Source organism: Thermoascus crustaceus (assembly GCF_041956765.1).
Source record: "Thermoascus crustaceus strain CBS 181.67 unplaced genomic scaffold VTN00scaffold_2, whole genome shotgun sequence".
NCBI lineage: Eukaryota > Fungi > Ascomycota > Eurotiomycetes > Eurotiales > Thermoascaceae > Thermoascus > Thermoascus crustaceus.
In genome coordinates, this window is record NW_027192528.1 from 2,964,287 (window position 1) to 2,989,236 (window position 24,950).

The window sequence follows — 24,950 nt, forward strand, 5'->3', positions numbered from 1 at the left end:
ATCCTTTGACTACCATCCTGACTATCATCTTATGGTAGTCCTTGATGGTAGTGACTACCTTCATTGACTACCACCTTATGGTAGTTCCTTATGGTAGTTTTATATGACCAGAGATACTCTTATCTCCTTACTCTGTGGGGTGGCATGCTCATCCTATGCAAGGCCATGTTGTCTATGCTGATTGTAACACTACTCCCCCTCTTCTAGCTTTTTGTCCTAAAAAGTACTTAAATCTTGCCACTCTCCCTGATCCTGGTGTTGAACTTCTTCTTTGTAAGTGTTTTGTCATGCCTCCAAAATACAATCATTACTGCAAGTTTGGTTGCCAGGCTAACTGTATTGAACAGAATGGTCTTCCTGTTGAGCATCCTTGTTGATATTGTTATTCTCACCATCTTTCCTGCATTATAGATTCAAAGAGTTGCAACTGTTCATCTTGTACCTGTCAAGGTCAAAAATGTGAAAAGCAATTTCATAGCAATAAGAAGTGGGATAATCTTCACCATTCTGAGGATTAAATTAATGCTCAGCTGGAGAAGGCAGAAAACCAGGTTAAGCTTCTTCTTGCCAAAATTAAGCATTTATATAAACAGTGCAAGTTTCTTAAGAAGTGTGGGTTAAAGATATTGGATCACAATACCACTGTGATGGACAAATCAAATAAGGATGATCCCTTATCTGCTGAGGATCTTGCTGAGTTGGAGTGTTTAGCCAATGAACACAAGAGTTGTTGGTGGCCCAGTGATCCACAGCTCTTTAAGGGGCTTTCTCCTGGTTTTGTTGTGAAGTTCCTTGCTTCCAGGGGTCTCAAGCAAGAGGTTCCTGGCAATTTGCAAAGGTCTTAGTGAGATAGATCCTGCAGGTGTTGCCCCTTGGGCTGGCCTTGCTTCCTTCAGGGTGGCAGGTCCTCTGGTTTCAGGCAATCAGGGTTTCAGAGGTGGAATTCCCTAAGGAGTTTCTTATATCTATTGCAATTTTCTATAAATTGCTAAGAGTTCTTAGAGTTATTATACCTCTTCCATTTTAAAAGATATATAAACTGTCTATTAATTATGCCACTGTCTAACACTTTCTCCACTTTATAGTCCTTATCATCATCAGGGTTTTCTGGCAAAATTTCTTCAGTTTTGGTAATGGGCTGGGTGTCTCTTGGTGCAGATTCCAATAGTGATATATGAAAAACTGGGTGTATCCATATAGTATCTGGCAATTTAAGATGGAAATTAATCTCTCCTTTCTTTTCTGCAATTTTAAATGGTCCAATCTTTTTAAAATCTAATTTGTTGTTGGGTCACTTTATTTTAATATTTTTTCAAAGAAGGTATACTTTATCTCCCTTTTTCAATTCCAGTCCCTTTTTATGGTACTAGTTATAGTATTTAGCAGTTCAGTAGGCAATAAACTGAATATTAAGACTTAATTGCTGGTGGAGTTCTTTTAACTGGTCAGCTTAAAGGATTCCCTTCTGGGCCAGGACTTTGCTTGGTTTTGGTTCCTGGTAGGCAGTCAGTTCAAATCCATAGTTGGTGTAGAACAATGACTCTTAGGTTGTTTCATTCTTAGCACTGTTATAGACAAACTAAGCCAGAGGTAATAGTTCTACCTAATTGTCTTATTAATAGTTAATATAACAGTATAGATATTATTCCAAGGTTTGGTTCATCCATTCTGTTTGTCTGTCAGTCTGGGGGTGAGCTGTTGTTGAAAGCTTATATTTGGAACCAAGTTGGTGCATCAAAGTCTGCCAAAATCCTGAGATAAATAACTTGTCCTAATCTGACACAAATTCCTTAGACAATCTATGATTCCTGAAAATGATCTATAGGAATATGTATGCCAGTTCTTCAGTATTGGACAACTTCTTATACAGTAAGAAGTAGGCATATTTGGTCAGTCAGTCCACTATAACCAGAATGGAGTCATATATTATCCTGGTTAGGGGTTCCTTCAATTCAGGTAAGTCTGTGATGAAATCCAGCAATATAGATTGCCAAGCTCTCTCTGGTGCTGCCAAACTTTGCAGAAGTCCATATGATGCATGTTATGCCACCTTGCTTCAGATGCAGAGGTTGCATTGTGATACTATTCATTGCATCATTTTCCTAAGTCCTGGGAAGTAGAAGTTCTGTGTGATCCTCTCAATGGTCTTTTCTATTCCTTGGTGTCTGTGAGCTGGAGCCTTATGGATGTCTCTAACTAGATCCTCTCTTAACTTGGTGGGGATGTAGACCAATCCTCAGAATAGGATGATGTCTCCTTCCCCTTTAGTTATATTGGGATTGTTCTCAATTTCACTGAGTTCCTCTGCCATTGAATCCTTTTGGTAGGCCTCCCTAATCTTTTCTGTCCAGGTGCCCAGTCCTAATTGCAGGGCAGGTGCAGCTTGCCTATCCAAGATGAGGGTTCCATCAGTCTCCTGTTATAGGATTGCAGGCCATGGTGGGGGCTCTTCCTCCTGGTGGTCTGGTCTTTAACTGAGCACATCTGCTTGGGCATTTTCTGAACCTCTTTGGTAGGTGATCTTGATATTGTAAGGGGCTAACTCTTCTGCCCATCTGACCTGATGTTAGGTCAATTCCTTGGTGGTGGTGAAGTATGCCAAATTCCTGTGATCACAGTATATCACAATCTGATGCTTTGCCCCTTCCAGGTAATGTTGCCATTCTTGTACTGCTGCCATAATGGCCAGGAGTTCTTTATCATGGATGTCATAGTTCAGTTCTGATGGGGTCATCTTTTGTGAATAGAAGGCAATTGGATACAGTCATCCTTGTTCATCAGATTGGTTGATATATGCTCCTATGATGAAGTCTGAGGCATCTGTCTCCATAAAGATAGACTTTTCTGGGTCAAAGATCCCTAGAACTGGTGCCTTGCAAAACTTCTGTTTGAGAAGATCAAATGCTTCTTGCTGCTTATTTCCTTATTCAAACTTCTGATCCTTTTAGGTGAGTTTTATCAAAGATTCTACTATTTTGGAATAGTTCCATATGAACTTTCAGTAGAAGTTGGCAAAACCAAGAAAGGATTGTGCTTCTCTGATTATTGTTAAGGCTGGCCATCCCTTAATGGCTGCTACCTTCCCTTTATTCATTTCCACACATCCTGGGGAGATTATAAAACCAAGGAACTCTGTCCTTTAGGTATGCCATTCACACTTTTCTGATATAACTGAGAGCTTCTTCTCTTTCAAAGCTTCTAGAACTTTTTGTATATGCTGCCTGTGTTCCTCCAAGATTTCTGAATAGATGAGGATATCATCCAGATATGCCATACAAAAGATATCCAAGTATTCCTGCAAGGTATTGTTGACCAGGCTCTGGAATGTAGCAGATGCATTAATAAGACCAAATAGCATAACTGTATATTCAAAATGTCCTAGTCAGGTTCTGAAGGTGGTTTTCCATTCCTCCCCTTCCTTCATGTGGACCAGATAATATCCTTCTCAAAGGTCTAACTTGATGAAGTATTTGGCCTTGCATAATCTATTCTGTAGCTCCAAAATGAGCAGTAAAGGATAGTGATTCTTAATTGTGATATTGTTAAGCTGATGATAGTCCACATAAAGTCATAATTTCCCATTCTTTTTTGGGATAAACAGGATCAGATATCCTGCTGGTGATGTTGAATATCAGATATACCCTCTTTCCAAATTCTTCTGGATGTATTCCTGTAATGCTGTATATGCCTTTTCTGAGAGTGGGTATATTAGTTTGAAGGCTGGCTGTGTCCCAGATTTCAGTGGTATTTTGTGATCTCATAGTTGGTGTTCTGGCAGTTGTCCTCTGCCCCATTCTTTGAAGACTTTCTCAAAGTCCCAGTATTCTTTTGGGACCACTTCCATCTTGTTCAGAGGCAGTTTGATTTCCTTTTGTTCCATAGATCTAATAGTCAATTCTGATGTGTAGGTGAGATACAAGAGTCCTACTTGTTCTTCCTTCTTCAACATTCATGCCATTGCATTTCTGGAGATTTCCTTGATTTCCACTGGCTGTCCCTTTCCCTCAGGTTGCCTTTCAGGCCTTATACCTCTGTTGGGTTCTTCTGCCATTTGCACCTTCCCCATCACCCAATCTATATGGGGGTTGTGCGTCTTTAGCCAAGGTATGCCCAGGATTATATTGTGTTCCAGCATTTATGTGATATCAAGGTTGATCTTCTTCTTATGCTGTCTGATTCTCAAGGTGGATTAATTTATTTCCATTTGTACCCATCCTCCACCATAACTGCTAGCAGATCTATCAACTGTGGATAATTAATATGGCTCCCTCTTCCCTGTGAAGGGGATCTGATTCCTGGTAACAAAAGTATAGCTAATAAAGTTTCCCATGGCCCCACTATTAATTATGGCCCTTGCTCTTTTGCCATTGATCCTGACAGTGATAACCAGTTGTTTCAACAAGTCTGTTTCATTAAGTGTGATACTGTTTTGTGTGTTTGTGGTAGGATTTAGGGATCTGGTTTGTGACTCCTGTGAGGGTCCCTCACTGGCAGGGTCCTCTAGTTTTTTGACTTTCTAGGATCCTTTGGAAACCATCCTGTTGCCATTTTGAGTGCATGGTGAGCTGAGCAATTGTCATCATAGCAGGTTGTCCAGGCTGTTTTGGTATGTTTGTTCTGTCTTGTAATTGATACCTGTTTTTTATTGTCTTATTTCAGCTTGTCAGGGCATTTCCATCCTAGATAATCATTCTTTCCACAATGGATGCACAGCTTCTGTTTATAGTATTTCTTCTGTTCCTCTATCCAGTTGGGGTTGGGGCCCCTGATCCTTCTGTTTATTGTTCTCTGGGGGTTCTGGTCCTCCCAATTCACATTGTCTAATTCCATAGCATCACCCCTGTTTCCTATATGCTAAGGAGCCTGTCAAAAGGGGTTGAATTGCTGTTGCTCAGTTTGACACTCAAAGAGTTGGTTATCTATCTGGGTGGCCATGAGTATCAGTCTGTTAAGATCATCTGGTTCTTCAGATGTGAGAAGCCCATTCTTGACCTCTTCCTTCAGTCCTTGATAGTAGTGTTCCATGAGTGCTCATTCTGACCAATCTCCAAGGAATGCTGCTGATTGCTGAAATTCAGTGGTGTAATTGGCAACTAATATTCTCTGCTGAATGGATATGATGGTTCTGGTGGCCTTCTTTACTTTATCTAGATCCCCAAAGTTCTGTTTGATTCAGGTTAAGAATATGTTGAAACTGTTAAAGGTTTCAATGGTCTCAACTTGCTGTTGTTCTGGTGATCTTTCCAGGCAGTCCTTCAGGTAAGGGTTAAACCATTGAGCTGCTGTGCTTTGCAAGTAGGTTGCCGCGAACATAACCTTTCCTTATTAGGGAATTTGTGAGGGTTGAAGAAAAAATAGAGCTCCAGTTGTGAAATGAAAGTCTGTAGCGCCATAGTACAGGTTGGGTTTTGCAATCTTGGTCTTCAAGTTGACTTCATTATCCGCAGGATTCTGGGGGGTTAGGTTGGCCATATGGGTTGCATTTGCATGGGCCTGCTGTCCTAGCCATTGCATCTGTTCCTGGAGTTGGGCGTTCCCATTGATTTGATTCTGTAGTTCACCCTGGAGCTGATTAACCTGTTCCCTAAGAGTGGTATTCTCACCAGTTCATTCCTGTAACTGATTTTCCAGTTGACCAACTTGTCTCTGTAGTTCCCTAAGGGCTCAAAAAACTTCTTGGGGAGTGATATCTTCCATCTTCCTATCTTCATGGAGGGGTAACAGTGTTCTGTTGTCACTTTCCCTTCCTGCCTTCTGCAAGAAAGGTGGTCAAAGTGTAACAGCAGACCTAGAACTTCTAGGTTGAAGCATATTGGGTTTATCTTGAAGGACAGAAGACAAGAGGAAAAGGTAAATATATTAGGCTGTTACTAGCAATGTTACTATCAGGATTGTTATTTGAGTTGACCATGGGGTCCTGATCCCCATGGTTAAGGAGCACCCTTATATACATGATTCTTTGACTACCATCCTGACTATCATCTCATGGTAGTCCTTGATGGTAGTGACTACCTTTGTCAACTACCACCTTATGGTAGTTCCTTATGGTAGTTTCACATGATCAGAGATACTCTTATCTCCTTACTCTGTGGGGTGGCATGCTCATCCTATGCAAGGCCATGTTGTCCATGCCGATTGTAACAAATATTTTATAAGTGAATATTCTGATTAATCTCTAAGAAGAGCTGCTAATTGTTAGAACTCAGTAATATAGTTAGTAACAGATATTCTCTGCTGAATAGACATAATAATTCTGATAGCCTTTTTTATCTTATCCAGGTCTCTAAAATTCTGCTTTATTCTGGCTAGAAATACTCTGAAATCACTAAAGATTTTACTAATCTTAATTTATTGCTATTCTGATGACTTCTGCATACAATCTCACCAGTATAGTTTAAATTATTTTGCTGCTGTGCTGCATAGGTAGGTTGCTGCAAACATAACCTTTTATTCTTTATCAGAGAATTTATAAGAGTTAAAGAAAAAATAAAGCTCCAGTTATGAAATAAAAGTCTGCAGCTTCTTTTAATCACTATAGTAGAGATCAGGTTTCACAATCTTGGTTTTTAAGCTGATATTGCCATTGGTGGGATTCTGAGCTGCTTGTTACAATCAGCATGGACTTGCATAAGGACAGGAGTTACCCCACTGGATAAATACTCTTGGTCATGTGGAACTACCATAAGGAACTACCATAAGATGGTAGTCAGAATGGTAGTCACTACCATAACAGACTACCATAAGATGGTAGTCAAGATGGTAGTTACTACCATGAAGGACTACCATAGAATGATAGTCAGAATGATAGTCAGAAATTATGTATATAAGGACACTCCTTAACCATAGGAATTAGGATCTTATGGTCAACTTAAATAGCAATCCTAGAGTTAGTATTGTTAATAATAACTATTATCTATCTTTTCCCTTATCTTCTGTCCTTTAAGATAAATCTAATAGCCCTCTGCCTAAGAAGTCCTAGACCTGTTGTTATACTTTGACCATCTTTCTTGCAGAAGGCAAGCAGGGAAAGAAGCAAAAATGGAAAACATCACCCCTTAGAAGATTGTTTGAGTTCTTAGAGAATTACAGAATTAAGTTAATTAATTAGAGAACCAGCTGCAAGAATAGACTGATAAGAATATCATCCTTAGGGAGCAGGTTAACCAGCTGCAGGATAAGCTTCAAAATCAGATCAATAGGAATAACCAACTCCATAAACAGATTCACCTACTGGGATAGCAGGCTGGGGCAAGCACCAACTATATATCAAACCTTGCAGCCCAGGACCCTACTAACCCTGATGTCAACTCTAAGACCAAGATTGCAAAACCCAATCTCTACTATGGCAACTGAAAAAAGTTGCAGATATTTATCTCCCAGCTAAAGCTCTATTTTTTCTTCAACCTCCACAAATTCCCAAATAAAGAAAGAAAGATTATATTTGCAGCAATCTACCTATAAAGCACTACAGTCCAGTGGTTTAACCCCTATCTAAAGGATTGCCTGAAAAGGTTATCAGAATAATAATAAGCTGAAACTACTAAGATCTTCAACAGCTTTAATGCATTCCTAACTTACATTAAACAGAACTTCAGGGATTTAGATAAGGTAAAAAAGGCCACCAGGACTATCATATCCATTTAGCAGAAAATATCAGTCACTAACTATATTACAGAGTTCCAACAAACAGTAATCTTCCTTAGGGACTGATCAGAATAAGCACTTATGGAACACTACTATTAAGGACTGAAAGAGGAGGTTAAGAATGGGCTCCTTGCAGCAGAGGAACTAACTAATCTTAATAATCTGATATTTATGGCAATCCAAATTGACAACTAACTCTTCAAACAATAGACTAAGCAACAATGATTTAATCCTTTTTAATAAGCCCCTTAACACACAGGAAATGGAGGCAATGCCATGGAACTAGATAATATGACTAGAAGAGAACAGAGCACCTAGGGAACAACAAACAGATAAGTCAGAGGGCCCAATCCCAACTAGATAGATAAACAGAAAAAATGCTATAAGCAGAAGCTATATATCCACTGCAGAAAGAATAACCATATAGATTGAAAATGTCCAGACAGAAAACAAGACAACTAGAAACAGATATTGGTTACAGAAAGGAACAAGCATGCTAAATTATCATAGATAGCCTGCTATAATAACAACTACTCTAATCATTATGCCTCCAAGAACATAACAGGATGGTTTCCAAAAGACCCCAAGAAATCAAAAAACTAGAGGATCCTGCTAGTATGAGACCCTTGCAGGAGTCTTAATCTAGATTTCTGAATCTGGCTACAAGCATGCAAAACAGAACAACACTCAATAGAATAGACTTATTGAAACAATTGGTGATCACTATCAAGATTAATAGGAAGAAAGTAAGAATCATAATCAACAGTGGAGCTATAGGAAATTTTATCAGCAATATATTTGTCACCAGAAATGGGATCTCCTTCACAGGAAAGAAGGAGCTGTATCAGTTATCTACAATTGATGGATCTGCCAGTAGCTATGAAGAAGGATAGGTGCAGATAGAAATTGACCAGTCCTTCCTAAAGATAGGACAGCATAAGAAAAAGATTAATCTTGATATCATATAGATGCCAGGACATGATATAATCCTAGGGATACTGTGGTTGAAGATACACAATCCACAGATAGACTGAATAACAGGAAAAGTACAATTAGCAGAAGAATCCAACAGAGATATAAGGCCTGAAGGGCATCCTGAGGAAGAAAAACTGCCAGTAGAGATTAAAGAGATCTCCCAGAACATAATAATGTGAATGTGGAAAAGGAGAGAACAAGTGAGAGTCTTATATCTTACCCTAGCACCAGATCTGATAATTAGATCCATAAAGCAGAGAAAGGACCAACCACCTTTAACTGGAATGGAAGCAGTCCCAAAGGAATACTGGGACTTTAAAGAAGTCTTTAAGGAATAAGACAGAGAACAGCTGCCAGAACATCAGTCTTAGAATTATAAGATACCCTTGAAGCCTGGAGCACAACTGGTGTTCAAATCTATTTATCCACTCTTGGAGAAGGCATATAAGATGCTTCAAGAGTATGTTAAAAAGAACCTAAAATAAGGATATATCTAGCATTCCACATCATCAGCTAGATACCCAATTTTATTTGTCCTAAAGAAGAATAGGAAACTCTAACTTTATATAGACTATTATCAACTTAATAATATCACTGTTAAGAATCACTACCTCTTACCACTCATCTCAGAGTTGCAGGATAGATTGTGGAAGGTGAAGTTCTTCACCAAGTTGGATCTTAGAGAAGGGTATTACCTGATGCACATAAAGGAAGAGGAAGAATGGAAAACTGCCTTCAGGATCTGACTAGGACATTTTAAATATATAGTTATGCTATTTGATCTTACCAATATGTCTATAACCTTTCAGAGTTTGGTCAATAATACCCTATAGAAATACCTGGATATCTTTTATATAGCCTATTTAGACAACATCCTTATCTACTCAGAAATCTTAGAAGAACACAGATAATATATACAGAAGGTGTTAGAAGCCCTGAAGGAGAGAAAACTCTTAGTTGCATCAGAAAAATATGAATAGCACACCTAAAGAACAGAGTTTCTTAGCTTCATAATCTTCTTAGAACATATTAAAATAAATAAAGAAAAGGTTACAGTCATACAAGAATGGCCTAAGCTAACAACAGTTAAGAAGACACAGGCTTTTCTTGGATTTGCCAACTTTTATTAAAAGTTTATATAGAACTACTCTAAGATTGTAGAATCTTTGATAAAGCTCACTTAAAAGAATCAGAAGTTTGAATAGGGAAAAGAACAACAGAAGATATTTGATCTTCTTAAGCAGAAATTTTGTGAAGCATCAGTCTTGGAAATATTTGATCTAGAAAAACCTATTTTTATTAAGACAGACACTTCAGACTTCACAATAGAAGCATATATTAATCAATCTGATAAATAAGAACAACTGTATCCAATTGCTTTCTACTTACAAAAGATAACCCCACCAGAATTGAATTACAACATTCATAACAAGAAGCTTCTGGCCATCATGGCAGCAGTAAGAGAATGGTGACACTACCTGGAAGGAGCAAAGCATCAGGTTATGATCTACTGTGATCATAAGAACCTGGCATACTTCACCATCACCAAAGATTTGATCTGAAGACAGATCAGGTGGGCAGAGGAATTAGCTCCTTATAACATCAAGATCACCTACCAAAGAGGTTCAGAAAATGCCTGAGCAGATGTGCTCAGCTGAAGATCAGATTATCAAGAGAGGGAGCCTTCTCCACAATCTGTGATTTTCCAGCAGGAGATTGATGGAACCCTCACAGTGAACAGGCAAGCTGCACCTGCTCTAAGACTAGGACCTGATATATGGGCAGAAAAGATTAAGGAAGCATACCAGAAGGATTCAATGGCAGAAGAGCTTAAGGAAATCAAGAATAATCTCAACATAACTAAAGAAGAGGAAGATATTATCCTATTTAAGGGACTGATCTACATTCCAGCCAAGTTGAGGGAGGACTTAATCAAAGACATCCACAAAGCCCTGGCTCATGGACACCAGGGGATAGAGAAAATTATTAAAAGGATTATCCAGAACTTCTACTTCCCAGGATTAAGAAGGATGGTGTGATATATAGTGTTGCAATATGACCTTTGCATTAGAAGCAAAGCAGTGCAGCATACATCATATAGACTCCTACAGAATCTGGACATCCCAGAAAGGCTCTGACAATCCATATTACTAGATTTCATTACAGATCTACCTGTATCCAAGGAGCCTCTAACAGGGATAATATATGACTCCATCTTGGTTATTGTGGATAGACTTACCAAATATGCCTACTTCCTGCCATACAAGAAAGCATCTAATGTAGAAGAGCTGGCATATACCTTCCTACAGATCATTTTTGGGAATCATAAGATGCTAGAAGAATTTATGTCTGATAGAGATAAGCTCTTTATCTCAGAATTCTGACAAACCCTGATCTGCTAACTTAGCTTCAAGCATAAGCTCTCTACTACAGCTCACCCTCAGACTGATGGACAGACAGAACAGATAAATCAGACCCTGGAACAGTACCTGTGCTGTTACATTAACTACCAATAAGATAACTGGGTGGAACTTTTACCTATGGCCCAGTTCACATATAACAGCACCAAGAATGAGACTACCCAGAAGTCACTATTCTATGCCAACTACAGGTTTGAACTGTCAGCCTACCAGAAACCAAAATCAGACAAGATTCTGACACAGAAAGGAATCCTCTAAGCTGACCAGCTATAAGAGCTTCACCAATAATTGAATCTAGATATTCAGTTTATTGCATACCAAACCACCAAGTACTATAATTAACATTATAAGAAGGGATCAGACTTGAAGGCAGGAGATAAAGTATATCTCCTTCAAAAAAATGTGAAGACAAAAAGGCCAAATAACAAATTGGATTTTAAGAAGATTGGCCTATTTAAAATTGAAGAAAAGAAAGAAGAGGTCAATTTCTGCCTTAAATTGCCAGATACTATATGGATACACCCAGTTTTTTATATATCATTATTAGAACTAGCACCAGAGAACACCCAACTGATTACCAAGACCAAAGAGATCCTACCAGAGAATCCAGACAATAATCAAGACTATAAGGTAGAGAAAGTGTTAAACAGCAGCATAATTAATAGGCAGTTTATATATCTTTTGAAATGGAAGGATTATGATAACTTTAAGAATTCTTAACAATTTATAGAAAACTGTGGTGGATACAAGAAACTCCTCAAGGAATTCCACCTTTGAAACCTGGATTGCCCAAAACCAGAAGACCTGCCACACCAAAAGAAGAGAGGCTGATCCAAGAGGGAATATCCACAGGGGATATCCTACTAGGATCTTTAGGAACCACCAGAAGCCTTCTGCTTAGAACTTCCAGAAGCCAGGAACTCTGCAATAAAACCTGGAGAAAGCCCCTTAAGAGGCTGTGGGTCACCCAGCATCAAGGAATTCCCAGATTGTGGGTGACCCTTATATTCATTGGCTAGGCATTCCAACTCAGCAAGATCTTCAGCAGATAAGGGATTATCCTTATTCAACTTGTCCATCACAGCAGTATCATAATCTAATATTCTCAATCTATATTCTTTAAGAAACTTATACTGTTTGTGCAAGCACTTAATCTTTGCCATAAAAAGCTTAATCTGGTTCTCCACCTCCTCTAACTGAGTGTTGATTTGTTTCTCAGAACAGCTAAGATTATTCCACTCCTTATTACTATGGAATTGCTTCTCATATTTCTGACCATGATGGGTATAAGACAAACAGTTGTGACTCTTAGAATCCATAATGCAAGGAAGATAATAAGAATAACAATATTAACAAGAATGTTTAACAGGAGAACCATTCTATTTAATATAATTAGCCTGACAACCAAACTTACAATAACAATTATATTTAGAAGATATGGTAAAAAAACTTACAGAAAGAAAATATGGCACTAAGAATTAGAAAATTGGCACAGTTTAAATACTTTTTAGGATAAAAAGCTAGAAGGGGAGGGGTAGTGTTACAATCAGTATGGACTTATATAAGGATAGGAGTTACCCTGCTGGATAAATACTCTTGGTCATGTGGAACTACCATAAGGAACTACCATAAGATGGTAGTTGGAATGGTAGTCACTACCATAACAGACTACCATGAGGTGGTAGTCAAGATGGTAGTTACTACCATGGAGGACTACCATAGAATGGTAGTCAGAATGGTAGTCAGAAATCATGTATATAAGGATGCTCCTTAACCATAGGGATTAGGACCCTATGGTCAACTCAAATAGCAATCCTAGAGTTAGCATTGCTAGTAATGACTATTATCTATCTTTTCCCTTGTCTTCTGTCCTTCAAGATAAACCCAATGGCCCTCCACCTAAGAAGTCCTAGGCCCGTCGTTACACTGCTAGACTTGATATATGATTTATGCTTGCTTCAGCTTGCTATCTCAGCAGGTGTATCTGCTTCTGAAGCTGGGTGTTCCTATTAATCTGATTCTGCAGTTCATTTTGTAGATAGTTAACCTGTTCCTGAAGGGTGGCATTCTCACTAGTTTGTTCCTGTAATTGGCTTTCCAGTTGTCCCACTTGGGTCTGCAGTTCCCTAAGAATTTGGATAACCTGCTGTAAGGTAAAGTCTTCCATCTCTGCTAGAGTATATATGGTATTGGTGTCTCTTTCAAACTTGCCTTCTGCAAGAAAGGTGGTTAAAGTGTAACAGTGGACCTAAGACTTCTTAGACAGAGGCTTGTTGGGTTTATCTTGAGGACAGAAAGCAAGAGGAAGAGATGAATGAATAGGCTGTTACTAGCAATGTTACCTATCAGAATTGCTATTTGAGTTGACCACAGGGTCCTAATCCCTATAGTTAAGAAGCATCTTATATACATCCTGAGTTCTTCCCAGAAATACCTATCTGGTGGATTATAACTATAGATAGATCAAAGGATCCAGATGGATCAAAGGGTCCAGATAGATCAAAGAATCCAGATGGATCATAATAGAATCCCCCCATTGTCTGTTCTGCTCATGGTCTCCAGGCTGTGCTGTAACATTTTGCTTGTTTTGGTGGCATATTTGTAGTTGAAGTTGATGAATATGTTGTGTTGGTTGATTATGTGGCCTGCTTGGTGTCTGATTATGTTATACTGTATCATCGTGCTTTGTTCAGCATATTGCTCACAATCATGTGTTGCAGAACTACCTGCCTCTGTCAGCTTGCTACCATCCCATTGAATTCAGCCAGCACATCGCAAGACTCAAAACAGAAGTTCCTTTGTATCATTCTTCAACTCCAGATATAGCAACCAGTTGGCTTCTGTCATTGTGACTGAACACTGGAAGGCACTGGCGCATGATTGGGTTGCTGGAAGGGGTCTCATCATGGTTGCTAGGTAGGTAGTGATTGTGCTATTAGTCTATAACATGCCAGAGAGAATATTGCCCCCAGGGATCACTAATAAAAAGTATTTAGGTAGCTATCAGAGTCGACCTCAGGAACCTATTTATGTGTAAAGTACTAAGCCCATTTTGGTAGATGAGGGGCCTGCCCTGGAGAAGCTGCTCAGTTCCCTGGATTTATATTCCGCGGTATGTAGATACCTAATTAACCTGATTGTTGCCTACTAATTATATGACTACATAAACAGCCACAGACAGGATCAGAAATATGTTCTTTTCTCCCTTACTTAACAATTGATATCAATCCTTCCACAAATCAACAGTCACAAATTTACCTGTTTAATAAACAGAGATTGTCCTCTACATCAAGGTAGGTATCTATCAAGTCAGCTTCCCTCACCTTTCGGATTACCTCTAATATCACCTGAACAGTCAATTATGGCCGTCTAGGTCGTTCCAATCGAATCGAGAATCCTGCGCTGACGCCTTTAAAGATGTCTTTTGTATCAGGATTTAGAGGATGTCGGGCTTGGCTTGGGGCTCGAAGAATAGAACTGAAGTCTTGATTTACACCACTCTCTGTGTTAATTTAGCCTGTATAAGTCGAAACAGGAAGCAGATACAGGCAGTTGAGAAAAGGGCAGAGTATTGAGCAAAAGAAGCTTCAAGACTTACAGAAGCTGTGCTGCCTTGGAATGGAAAGTTTCGTCCCTGGAAAAGAGAGAAACACCAGCGACGTATCACCATGGGTGATCAGCGACTACGTCGCGGTCAACAACCGTTCTCATATTTCGGATTGAATTCTAGGACCTAGTCGAGCAGAATTTGTATTGCAGGGGGTTAAAGAAGTCTTTTTGTATTTCCCTCTGTTTTGCTTCCTACAAGTCTGTCGTTCCAACTATTGTCTACAAAACATGGAGCTGGTGGGGATAGCCTAGTCCTCCGCCTTGGCGGCATTGTACTGATTTTAGTTCTCTGTTGCTTCAGTCAATTAATTGCTACTTCTATTCAAACTATACTCAGCACTTCCTCCTATGTTCCTGCTCAAGGTGATAATGTCTCTGCACATTGTGCTTTTGCTACGCACTCAGTTTGCTTTCTCCATTTGTTCACGATACTTACCCTTGAATTGTCAATTACTTGACAGAGTGACCGGACATGAACTTCTCTCCCTAAACTATAGCCTTCCCAATGAGGCTGAGAATGGTTTCCGGCTGGCTCGGGAATGGTGAATGCCCCGCGGTGCAGGTCTCAGTCTCAACAGTTATACCGGCCCCCTCTGATATTTTCTGGATTATCATCTACTGAACGCCCAAGAGTAATGCCTCATTCCTTTCACAGAAAAGGTATATGTAACCGGATGGTAAAGACAAGGCCGGCGTGGGTAATGGGCGTCAATTGGGCTATCGCTGGACAGGGCTTCAGCTTGGATTGTTACTCTATCTGACGTACTGAGTTATTGATTGCATTCTGCTCGGTTCTACGTAGCCTTGATTCTACAAGTCGGCCATCTTGAAACTTAGGTAAATACCGAGGCATCCCGGAATTACGTAAATAGAGAGACAACTTCAAAATGGGAAAATACACAAGAACCGATATCCCAGATTTTACACAAGTGGATCGATGTGTGTAACATGGTCAACGTCAAAAGGAGATAAATTGTAAAAACGGAGCGCAAGATTCCCAAACATGTCATCTTTGCAACTAATCCAGCACGAGACAGGGGTCAAGGTGCCCAGTACACAGAATAAATACATTAGTACCGAAAAGAAACCTTAATGGAAAAAAAAGTAAATAAAACACTAGGTATATTCCCACCACCTCTTACAAAAGATTTGCGCGTCGCTTGCCCAATACCATGATCTCTAGACGATGATCCCTCTCCAACCATTCCAGCGCCATACACATCTTATTACAGGTGAGAGATGCATTATTGTTACAAACATTGTGAACCTCGCAAGTAAGTTTCTCGGTCCGAACCCACGGATAAGACGTACGGCGATACTCCCCAACGGCAGATCATATCCAGATGAATTTTCTCGGAAATCATTTTTCTTCGGAACCAGCCTCATTGTCCTTGACTTCAGGATCCGGTTTACTATCCTTGGGCTTTTCCTCAGCCGCTTCCGCTGCAGCCAAGGCTTCGAGTGCCTCGAGGTCATCGTCGTCACACATATCATTACCCTCGGGGGGTTTGTGAGCTTCACTAGCTTCACTCCTCTTTTCGGCCTGCTTCCCCAAGGGTTGACTTTCTGACTTTTTTGTCTTGTCGTCTTTATCAACCGAAGAGGCAGCCGCTGGTTTTGTTGAACTGAGAGTTGTCGTATTTGGAGTTAGACTCCAATCAATGACACCATCTTCGCCGTACCTGCCCGCCAACCACTCGTTGCATTTCCTGAAATGGCCACAGGTGAACTAAAGTTTGAGCCAGATTAGCACGGATAATAACAGTCGATGGAGCCCGGCAAGGGGAAGGGGATTCAACTCACAAAGCCTCTGTGAGCACTGAGTGGACTGGGATGCACAGACTGCAGCACGCAGTGCTTCTGTTTATTGATGCCCGAGACTCGTTTTCCGGCAGGTGCACCCCACGCCAGAAAGACCACTCCGTTTGCGCGTACCCTCGCCACGGTATCGATAGCTTTCTGGGTAAATCTCTCCCAGCCCTTCCCTGAATGGCTATTGGCGTCGTGAGCACGGACTGTCAGGCAGGTATTGAGCATCAGGACACCGCGTTCCGCCCAGGGAGTAAGGAGTCCACCCTTGTTTGGAGGTGGTTGGAATGAAGGATAGTCGGTTTTGAGGGCGGCAAAGATATTGACGAGAGAAGGAGGAGCTGGCGTCGGTGGGCGGACAGAAAAGCAGAGTCCATGGGCCTGGTTATGGTTGTGGTACGGATCCTGACCGATGATCACCACCTTGACCTTATGTAAGGGCGTATGTCGAGACCTTGATCGGAGTTAGCAGCTAGTTCACCAATATCGTGGGGTGAGCCATGTCTGCTGTACCAGGAGTAGATCTCATTCTCTGGAGGGAATATCGTAGCCCCCGACTCCTTCTCCTTCTTGAGGAAGCGTTTGAGAGACAGAAACTCGGGCGTTACTACCTCATCCTTGAGCTGTGCCAGCCAGCTCTCATCGAGTGTCTCAATCTCCAACTTGAGCAATTCCCTCTGCTCCGGAGTCAGGGACGCCACCCACTTCTCTTTGTTGAAGCGGGAAGCTGGAGTTGATGTCGCCGAATTGGGATCCGCGGCCTTGGGCTTGGGGGCACCAAAAAATGAAGTGATGCTGCCGTTAGCCTTGGGCTTCTTGACATCAGTGTCTGGACCAGACAGATGGCCAGCGTTCCGTTTCAGACCAGGAGTGCCGGCCATGACGAGCAGTTGACCGACGGTTTGGACAATGCGAGGGATGGATATTGTGTAGAACGGGTGGAAGTGAACGAGAAGAGCTGAGCATGCGATGGGGGGAGAAGAAAGGAGGGTGCTTCGAGCCCAAGACAAGAACAGGCCGCGAATAATTGTCGCAGCTAAGGTCCCCAGCTGCCAGAGGACTTTGTGGTTGAGGTCGATCTTATCGTAGCCGACGCGTTGGAGCTGACCGCGTTCACGCGTAGAGTGGCTTGGCGGCCGGTGGTCCAGCCGGCGGTCCAGCCGGCGTAGACCAACACGCGCGGCCAAGTACGAAGGTGCTCTTCGACAGCACGATCGCCAGGCCATATGCTGGGGAAACCTGATAGCAGCAAACTCCATCGCTAACCATCCAGTATCGTTGGATCTCCGCCGTTGTTGGTAGGCCTGTCTACCTAACCAGGCGTGTGTACTAGTAACGTAAGCTTTCCAAGGTGTCAAGCCAACCGTAGCACCCTCATCCTCCTCCATCCTTCTTGGCCAGACCTATGTAGCCAAACGTAGCTACGCTGTACATAGGTGCTGACAGCGGAACCAGGACGATGTAAAATCCATGGAGCTCACTTGGCTAGCCGACACTCCCCAGTCCCGGCGTCGCTCGAGAGCTTTGAGAGCATGTAGCGACTGCCGGAGGAGAAAGGTGCGGGCTGGAATGACTTTCCTCAACACCCGTGACATCCGGCTGACTCTTAAGGAAGAAACGCTGCTGCCATCTCACCGCAGCATGTGTGTCGAGAAATAGCCGTTCCCTGCGCACCTCGAATCGGGTCGACAATGATGTTCAAGAAGAGAGCGGCAATCCTCAGCCATTTCACAGCCGTGTTGTCTCGCAAGACCAGCCAGGACCTACACTGAGCCAGTCAATATCCCCAGATGACCCCCGATGCACGCGCTTCGTGGGGGACCTGAACCCTGAAGCTTTGTTGCTGGAAAAACTTGACCAGGCATCTGAAAAATCCCGTCGAGATCAGATCGGGCTATGGGTCACTTCTCTGGATACTCGACGCAAAGACAACGGGACACATTCTCCTGCCGCCAATCAACCTCCATTGCCAGAGGAGAATCGTGGGCCGTCTATAGCTGTTCGCTCTTTATCGGATTCACTCCACCAGATATACGTTTCCGCTGTGAAATCATGTCAGACCCTTCCTCTTTCAACTCGAGAACATCTGATTTCTATTTATTTTTCCAAGATCAACCACATTCTCCCACTTCTCGAGAAGGAATTATTTCTACAAGCCCACTCTGATGGGACGGCGTCTGTCTTCCTCGTGAGGGCAGTCTGCCTTGTTGCAGCCAAAGACCGAACGGCAGGACCATACCTGTGCGTCACGGATGGCGGGCCAGTCGTCACGTCACGTCAATTTTGCTCGGAGATCTACAACGGGCTTGTTGCCGCAATGAACGCCGGATTGGAAACAGACAGGATTTCCAGGATCCGTATCTTTGCCTTGATGTCACTGCACTGTGAAGGCTATGAAGGAGCGGAATCTGCATCAATGCATCTCTGCCAAGCCATTCACCAGGCTCAAACTGCAGGTCTGCATCTTAATCGACCGGGACGCACTCCCCATGATCACCTCACAAAATTATTTTGGTGCTTATGGAGTCTAGACAAGATGCATGCCAGTATAGGTGGCCGTCCAGTCGTTTTGGCAGATCGCGATATTGGAATTGAGAAGCCTACCGTAAAGGGTCACAGTGCACGGTCCGCGTTTGATGTCTGGTTCAGCGTGACTGATTTACTGGCCACTGTCATATCTTTCTATAGACCTTCGGCGGAGGTTGGTGCAGCGTGGGAAGAAGGCTTCCCAACCTTTGAAGACATAGTAGGAGACAATGTACAAGGAAATGTGGACTCTCCAACTCTCGGTATGATTTCCATGACCATAATGGCGCAAAAACTGAGTGCTGAACGTGAACAGGTCTTCTTGAGCTTTTTTATCATGCGGTCGGTATTCTCTCATGCCGATCGAAGCCCTCCGGTGATCCTGATCATTCAAAGTCATTATATGATCGCCAAAGCCTTGCAGCTGTTCGAATATATTCCATTGTGGCCACTGAATTTGGCCAAGACCTCCCCCCACTACCCGTTGTTCCCTATGCGGTTTCCCTTTCCATGAGTGTCTCCTATCAACAGCTGCGCAGAAGCAAAATTGATACCTATTTTAACCGAGCCAAGGCCAGTTTGGAGGCGTGCTGCATACTGCTAGAAGAGCTGGGTCTCTACTGGTACTCAGCGGAAGCAATGTCACTACTCGGCCGGAAGACTCTTCAGCAGATTGAGGGTACAAGATACAGTGGCTTTGAGAAGTCGAAGTCCCAGCCGGGGCCATTTGCGAGAGTGGCTAGACGACAAAGTACGTTGGGAAGTGAGGTTTCCTCGCTCAGCCACGGACAGTCGGCGGCTCCCCTTTCAGCAGAGTCCCACGATGGAGGACGTATGGAAATGGACAGTACGTCCCAGAAGGATTGTAACCCTCTTTGTGGCGAGCCATTGATATCTTCACCACAAGATACAGTCGCCCAGTCTCTGGAATGCAGGCTACCTGCAGAAGATTCCGAGCGCAATGGATTTGAGGATATAGATACGCTTTTTGGTGAATATCTGGACTTGTCCCTTCCAACGAACTTTTGGGATCCTATCTTCATAAGGAACGAGAATGCCTCGGGTGGTCTACCTTCAAGATAGTAAAACACGTTAATGTGCATCGCTAAATCTGGGTCCTGGTTTTCTGTTGAAAGATGTCGAAATGTCGCGGCCTTGAAGTAGATATACTAAACTTGGTATCTTTCTCCGCGTTTTAAAATGTAGTCAGAGACCGACAGTGTCCATTGCAGATTGGGATAGCTGGTACGCAGTAGTCAGGTCAGGAAATGCCCGGAAGACAACATATGGAGTGGAACTTGGCTGGGAATGACGGAATGACCCACTGTCCCACATGCGCCTCGTGGAGTTTTTTTCGTGAGGACAAGTTGGACAAACATTTCCGATGGAGCCACCGTAGGGAAACGAGCAGGAGTTCACCGCCGTATGGGTCCGTCTGGCTTGAAGCTTCAAACCCGTCTCTCCCTTTGGTCCCGATGGCAGACCATACCAGACACTCTGGTCCTTACCATCATTCAGCCGGCGAAGAACAAGCTTCCTCATCTTGGATGCTGGACTCCGCAGTGAAAGGAAGACATAAGCCTGTCAAGCCGGTGCTGATCATGGCCCAAAACGACAATGACAAATGTCAAAACTCTAAAGGGGCGGATCCACAGGTCTGGTGTCCTTCTGCTTATCATTTTGCAGGGCCAGATCATAAACCTGCCCTGTACATGCTTCGTTTGGCTTCTTTTTCCGTGCCTGGAGCCCGTGCTACATATCAACGCCAAAGCGAACGCACGGTGTACCGGAGAGCCCCATGGTTCGTTCATTCTCCACCGCCAGCTCCGACTGCAAACGAAGAAGGTCTGGCGGTGTGCTTCCAGGATGTCTCCCACTCATGGCAGTCAGCATCGTAGAATTCCAGGGGAAGCGCGCAGCCCATACTGCACCCTGCGTAAGCTTCACTCGGCGTGGGCGGTGCCTGGCCCTATCTCGTGTGCGCCTTACTGCGCATGGTTTAATTCGCCCCTGGACCCGACGATAAACTCGGCCAACGCCTCGTGGCTCCTCTCGAGCTTCCAATAACGGCGCCGTCTCGAGCTGGTCCGGGGTTTCACACCTGCATCGAATCGTGCCTGGCGTAACTTAGCTACAAATTTCAAATCTCATCATTAGCCGGCCTAGATCCACCCGCCTCATGGAATCTTTCTCGGTCTGTCCGCGTTTTTCCAGACCTCGACTCAATTCTACATATTTGGATTTGCTGTCTGGGAACCGAGCCCCTTTATCCCATCCCATTGATGTCTCCGTCCTCTATCACTGCTAATGTCTCATCCGCTATGAACCTGTCTCTAATTGTAAATCGCCAAACGGCCCGTTGAATTTGCGGGGATGCAATCGTGGTGTCCTACAGACCAGACATAGCTGGCTGAATTGCCTTCAGCTAGCCCTGTTCTTTTTTTGTCTTGCAAGCTGATAACTCGGCGATAATCTCCATCCTAGCAAACGTTCTGCGAATATTGTACTACGAGGAAAGTACACAACTATGGCGCCAATCCCCAGCGAGGAGGAATGGCTGGCAGCCACAGCCAAGGCTCGTAAGGAGGCCGAGGAAGCAGCGGCCAGAGAATCGCGGGAGAGCCGCCCTCCTCTCCACCCAGTTCCCCAGCTACAAGGACCTTTCGAGGAGTCGATCGTCGAAGCGAGCAATTCGGCACAAAATGACGACCTGGTGGATAGGGATGCGCAATCACAGCGCAGGCATCTACTGGAAAGCAAGGAATACGAACGGATTTGTGGTAGAAAATGGCGTCAAAAGCCTGGCGAAAGGCAAGCAACCGAGTCTCCAAGCCTGGGAGCGACTTTCAGGAAGGCTAACGTGATGTGTAAAAAGATACCATCCACTTTGGAAGCTTATCTCTCAGATGTCGTTCGGCATGCACCTCCTAGCCAAGGGGCTAGCTAAATCGGAGTCGGAGGTCATGAAGATTTTACAGAGCCATGTCGATGAGCTGGATGGGTTTATTGAAAGGACAACCGACGACTTCCTTCTTGCTCACAGCGACATTCAGCAGCGCGTCCAATATCTTAGACTGCCTCTTGAGAACATCAAAGTATTCGATGAAATGCTGGAGGATCGCAGTTTCCGGAATTCCGTTATTGATGATAACGAAAAGATTGAGCACGTCATTGAACGATCGGCAACGGCCCTGAATGACGCCCTTAAAGATATACTGAAAGGGATCGACGCCATTAATGTGCTGTGGTCTTATCTCAAGCAGTTGGCAAAGGAATGGACTCCCGGGCCCGGGAGTTTTGATGCTGTCTATGCGGCCATGATCGGAAACGTGGAAGGCTGGCATGGTGCGTTCGTTAGGCTACAGATTAGAGGGAATGATCTCGCAGTTGTACTTGTCCAGCTTGGAGCAGCGGTCTCGGAAATACAGCGACGGGTCGGTGTGGCCAGTAGAAAAGACGTGGTTAGTACAGTGACTCCCCCCATCAATCATTGTCGTGGAGAAGACTCGAATTTCCTGACGCTGTGCAGAACTCGCTTGTCTCCAACCCGAGCATCAGGCCCAGAGCTAAGTCGCTGAAGGAGAAATTCTTCGAGAAGACGTCAGTTGCAGCTCAGAACGACAAGCCTCTTCCGAGTGACCCGGGACCCTTCGATCCTGCAATTGAACAGGTCTTATCAAAGCGAATTCCGGCCCAGAGAATTGCCAGACAGAGTGTTCCGAATCTCAAAGGTGTTGAATTGTCAGACGTCCGGCCTGTGACGGTTCCACGTCGCACAAGGTCTTTCAATGATGCTACCAATCGAGCTGGAGAAAACCGGTCTTTGCCAAAGATCCCGGAGAATACCGTTGCGGGAGTGAAGAGGAAGCTTCCTAAAACTGCTGCATGGACAAAGTCCCATCCCGGCGACAAGCCAGCATCTCGACCTGCCACTGCTCCCTCTAGACCCTTGCAAGCTCGGAGCAATTCACTGGAACAGCTGGAAACGAGTGCCACGGAAGGAAAATCATCGTTTAGGACCGTTCTGGATTCGCTCGTGCAGTCCGAGAAGAAGAAGTCATCATTGGCTCCAGCGGCACGCGAGAAGACAAGGGATCAGCTACTGCACCACTTTAAATCGAAACGAGCTCTCGATATTGTGTCCTCGGCAAACAAAGAACGGAAACCCTCTCGCCGCACTCTAGCAACAAAGAGAGATTGGCCGTTCAGCATATTCCGGGCAAAATCTTCAAATGATCTAAGCAGATCTGTGGAGTCTTCTGATTTCAAGAACTTTGGGGCCGACCCGTCGTCTCTTTCTGGACCCACGTGTGAGCACGAAATGACCTGGTCAGATATACCGAACACTCACACATTGAAACCGAACCCCGGTGGCTCGCCCCGACTACCTACGTTCACGCTTTGCACGCCAGTAAAAGAAAGTTTCGAGGAAGAGAAAGCAGCATATCAGGAGGAAGAAGCAGAATCGGAGCTCACTGCATTGCCTCCCCTAGGTCCCTCAGCGGTAAGCATGTTTGATCACGCTATATCTCAGAAGCCAACGGCATACATATGCGCAGATTCTGCCCTTCGAGTCCATGAAGATCTTCTGAAGTCAGATGTCCTGTCGTTTTCGTTAGATACTATGGATAGAACGGATCCCAATACAGTGCCCCCCGAGACACTGAAGGATAAAACATCTCGCAACATCGAACAAATTTTTGTGTCTTCTGGCTCTGCTACCTCAGAGACAACGGGGGGCTGTGAGTCACTGCCGATTGATCTAGCTAGTCAACCGTCTCCTAAGAGCCAGCTTCCACTACCACCTCGCTCAAATAAGGGGAAGACCGATACACCGAATCAGAAATCTGTCAATGGTTCGAGACCAAAAGGCCTGCAGAACCTGTCATCTCTTACGTCAGAATCATTAATTGAATTCTTGGCTGCTACTCCTCCTGCTTCTCCGATAGTGCCAGCGCCAGCAGATAGCAGCCGTCATCTCGCAGAGATCACGAAGCAACAGGAGAATAGAAGCAGCAGAGCAAGGCTTGGACTTGGGATCAAAGTTGGACTTAATGCCTACCCGGAAGAGGTCAGCAGCCCGCCGCCACCCGGGCCTGGAGGCCGAGTTATGGTTTCCCCTGACTACGCAGCTCAATGTGCCTTTGAGGGCGAGAAACGTATGAAAATGAAACGGTCATTTGGTAGTGTTGGGGGGCGACTCATATCCAGGAAACGAAGCCTGAGACGGCTGTTCAGCACATCGTCGAAAGGAAACATTAAGGGCGGCGTCGTCGTCGGAGCTGTCAACGGAGGCGCTACGTGCAGATCCTCCTCCCCAGGAGGGAAGACAGGAATGAACGAAGGGGAGATCTTCTGTTTTCATGGTATGAGGAAGGACGGTACCTGGGTGACTACCTAACCTAGTGATCTGGGCTTCGTTACGGCACGACGGTGTTGACGTTTATTTATCATCTCTGTCCTGTACATAAAAAATGGAGGGGGTGTAAGGCAGTTTGCCAGCGGCTTCGCTTATACTTCTTCAGTTGTATGATGGCTTTTTTTCTCTACATATTTCATATTCCCCGGATTGCTATACTTCGAGAGGTTTCGTGGTTAAAGAAATACCCAATGTTAATGGAATATGCAACTTTCAAAATGTCCCTGGAATCTCACATCACGGTATAAATTTGCTTAATCAATCCCGATCTCCAGGTCCTATGTAAGTTCAGAAATATCCTAGGTAGCAGCAGCGATTTGATGCGTACCTCCTAGCTGGATCGAATCGCTTATGAACACTCATCTGTCTTGTATTGAGTAACTGAATGCACAAGACGGAAGACCAAGACTAGCGACATGGATTATTAAGAGTCGACGGCATTATTCATACATACATCTTATCTATCGAAAAAGAAAAACACGCTCACTTCCCCCTCCCCCTTTCCCTCTTTCAGGTGTCAAAGTTCCCACAAGTTACTAGTTAGGTAG

The 24,950-nt window shown here is 43.7% G+C and overlaps 4 protein-coding genes across 4 annotated transcripts, besides 2 other annotated features; 3 read left to right on the plus strand and 1 right to left on the minus strand.

Moving 5' to 3' along the window:
* Window positions 1-6,525: 6,525 nt before the first annotated feature.
* Window positions 6,526-6,599: a sequence feature (Short protein (VTN00DRAFT_4596, KAL2011878.1) was converted to a misc_feature.).
* Window positions 6,600-6,660: 61 nt separating this feature from the next.
* Window positions 6,661-6,670: a sequence feature (Short protein (VTN00DRAFT_4596, KAL2011878.1) was converted to a misc_feature.).
* Window positions 6,671-16,008: 9,338 nt separating this feature from the next.
* On the minus strand, window positions 16,009-17,716 carry VTN00DRAFT_4597 (uncharacterized protein; the record flags this gene model as incomplete). The annotated part of the gene is made up of 3 exons (XM_069431036.1): window positions 16,009-16,377; window positions 16,452-16,911; window positions 16,971-17,716. The coding sequence occupies 3 exons, from the start codon at window positions 17,714-17,716 to the stop codon at window positions 16,009-16,011; spliced, it is 1,575 nt and encodes a 524-aa protein (XP_069290112.1).
* Window positions 17,717-18,993: 1,277 nt separating this feature from the next.
* VTN00DRAFT_4598 (uncharacterized protein) lies at window positions 18,994-20,066 on the plus strand (the record flags this gene model as incomplete). Its single annotated transcript, XM_069431037.1, has 2 exons — window positions 18,994-19,246; window positions 19,300-20,066. The coding sequence occupies 2 exons, from the start codon at window positions 18,994-18,996 to the stop codon at window positions 20,064-20,066; spliced, it is 1,020 nt and encodes a 339-aa protein (XP_069290113.1).
* A 1,444-nt stretch (window positions 20,067-21,510) lies between these two features.
* Window positions 21,511-23,575, plus strand: VTN00DRAFT_4599 (uncharacterized protein; the record flags this gene model as incomplete). The annotated part of the gene is made up of 4 exons (XM_069431038.1): window positions 21,511-21,794; window positions 21,859-22,444; window positions 22,513-23,487; window positions 23,543-23,575. 4 exons carry the CDS (start codon window positions 21,511-21,513, stop codon window positions 23,573-23,575), a joined length of 1,878 nt encoding a protein of 625 aa, XP_069290114.1.
* Window positions 23,576-23,607: 32 nt separating this feature from the next.
* VTN00DRAFT_4600 (uncharacterized protein) lies at window positions 23,608-24,384 on the plus strand (the record flags this gene model as incomplete). Its single annotated transcript, XM_069431041.1, has 1 exon — window positions 23,608-24,384. One exon carries the CDS (start codon window positions 23,608-23,610, stop codon window positions 24,382-24,384), a length of 777 nt encoding a protein of 258 aa, XP_069290115.1.
* Window positions 24,385-24,950: the final 566 nt, after the last annotated feature.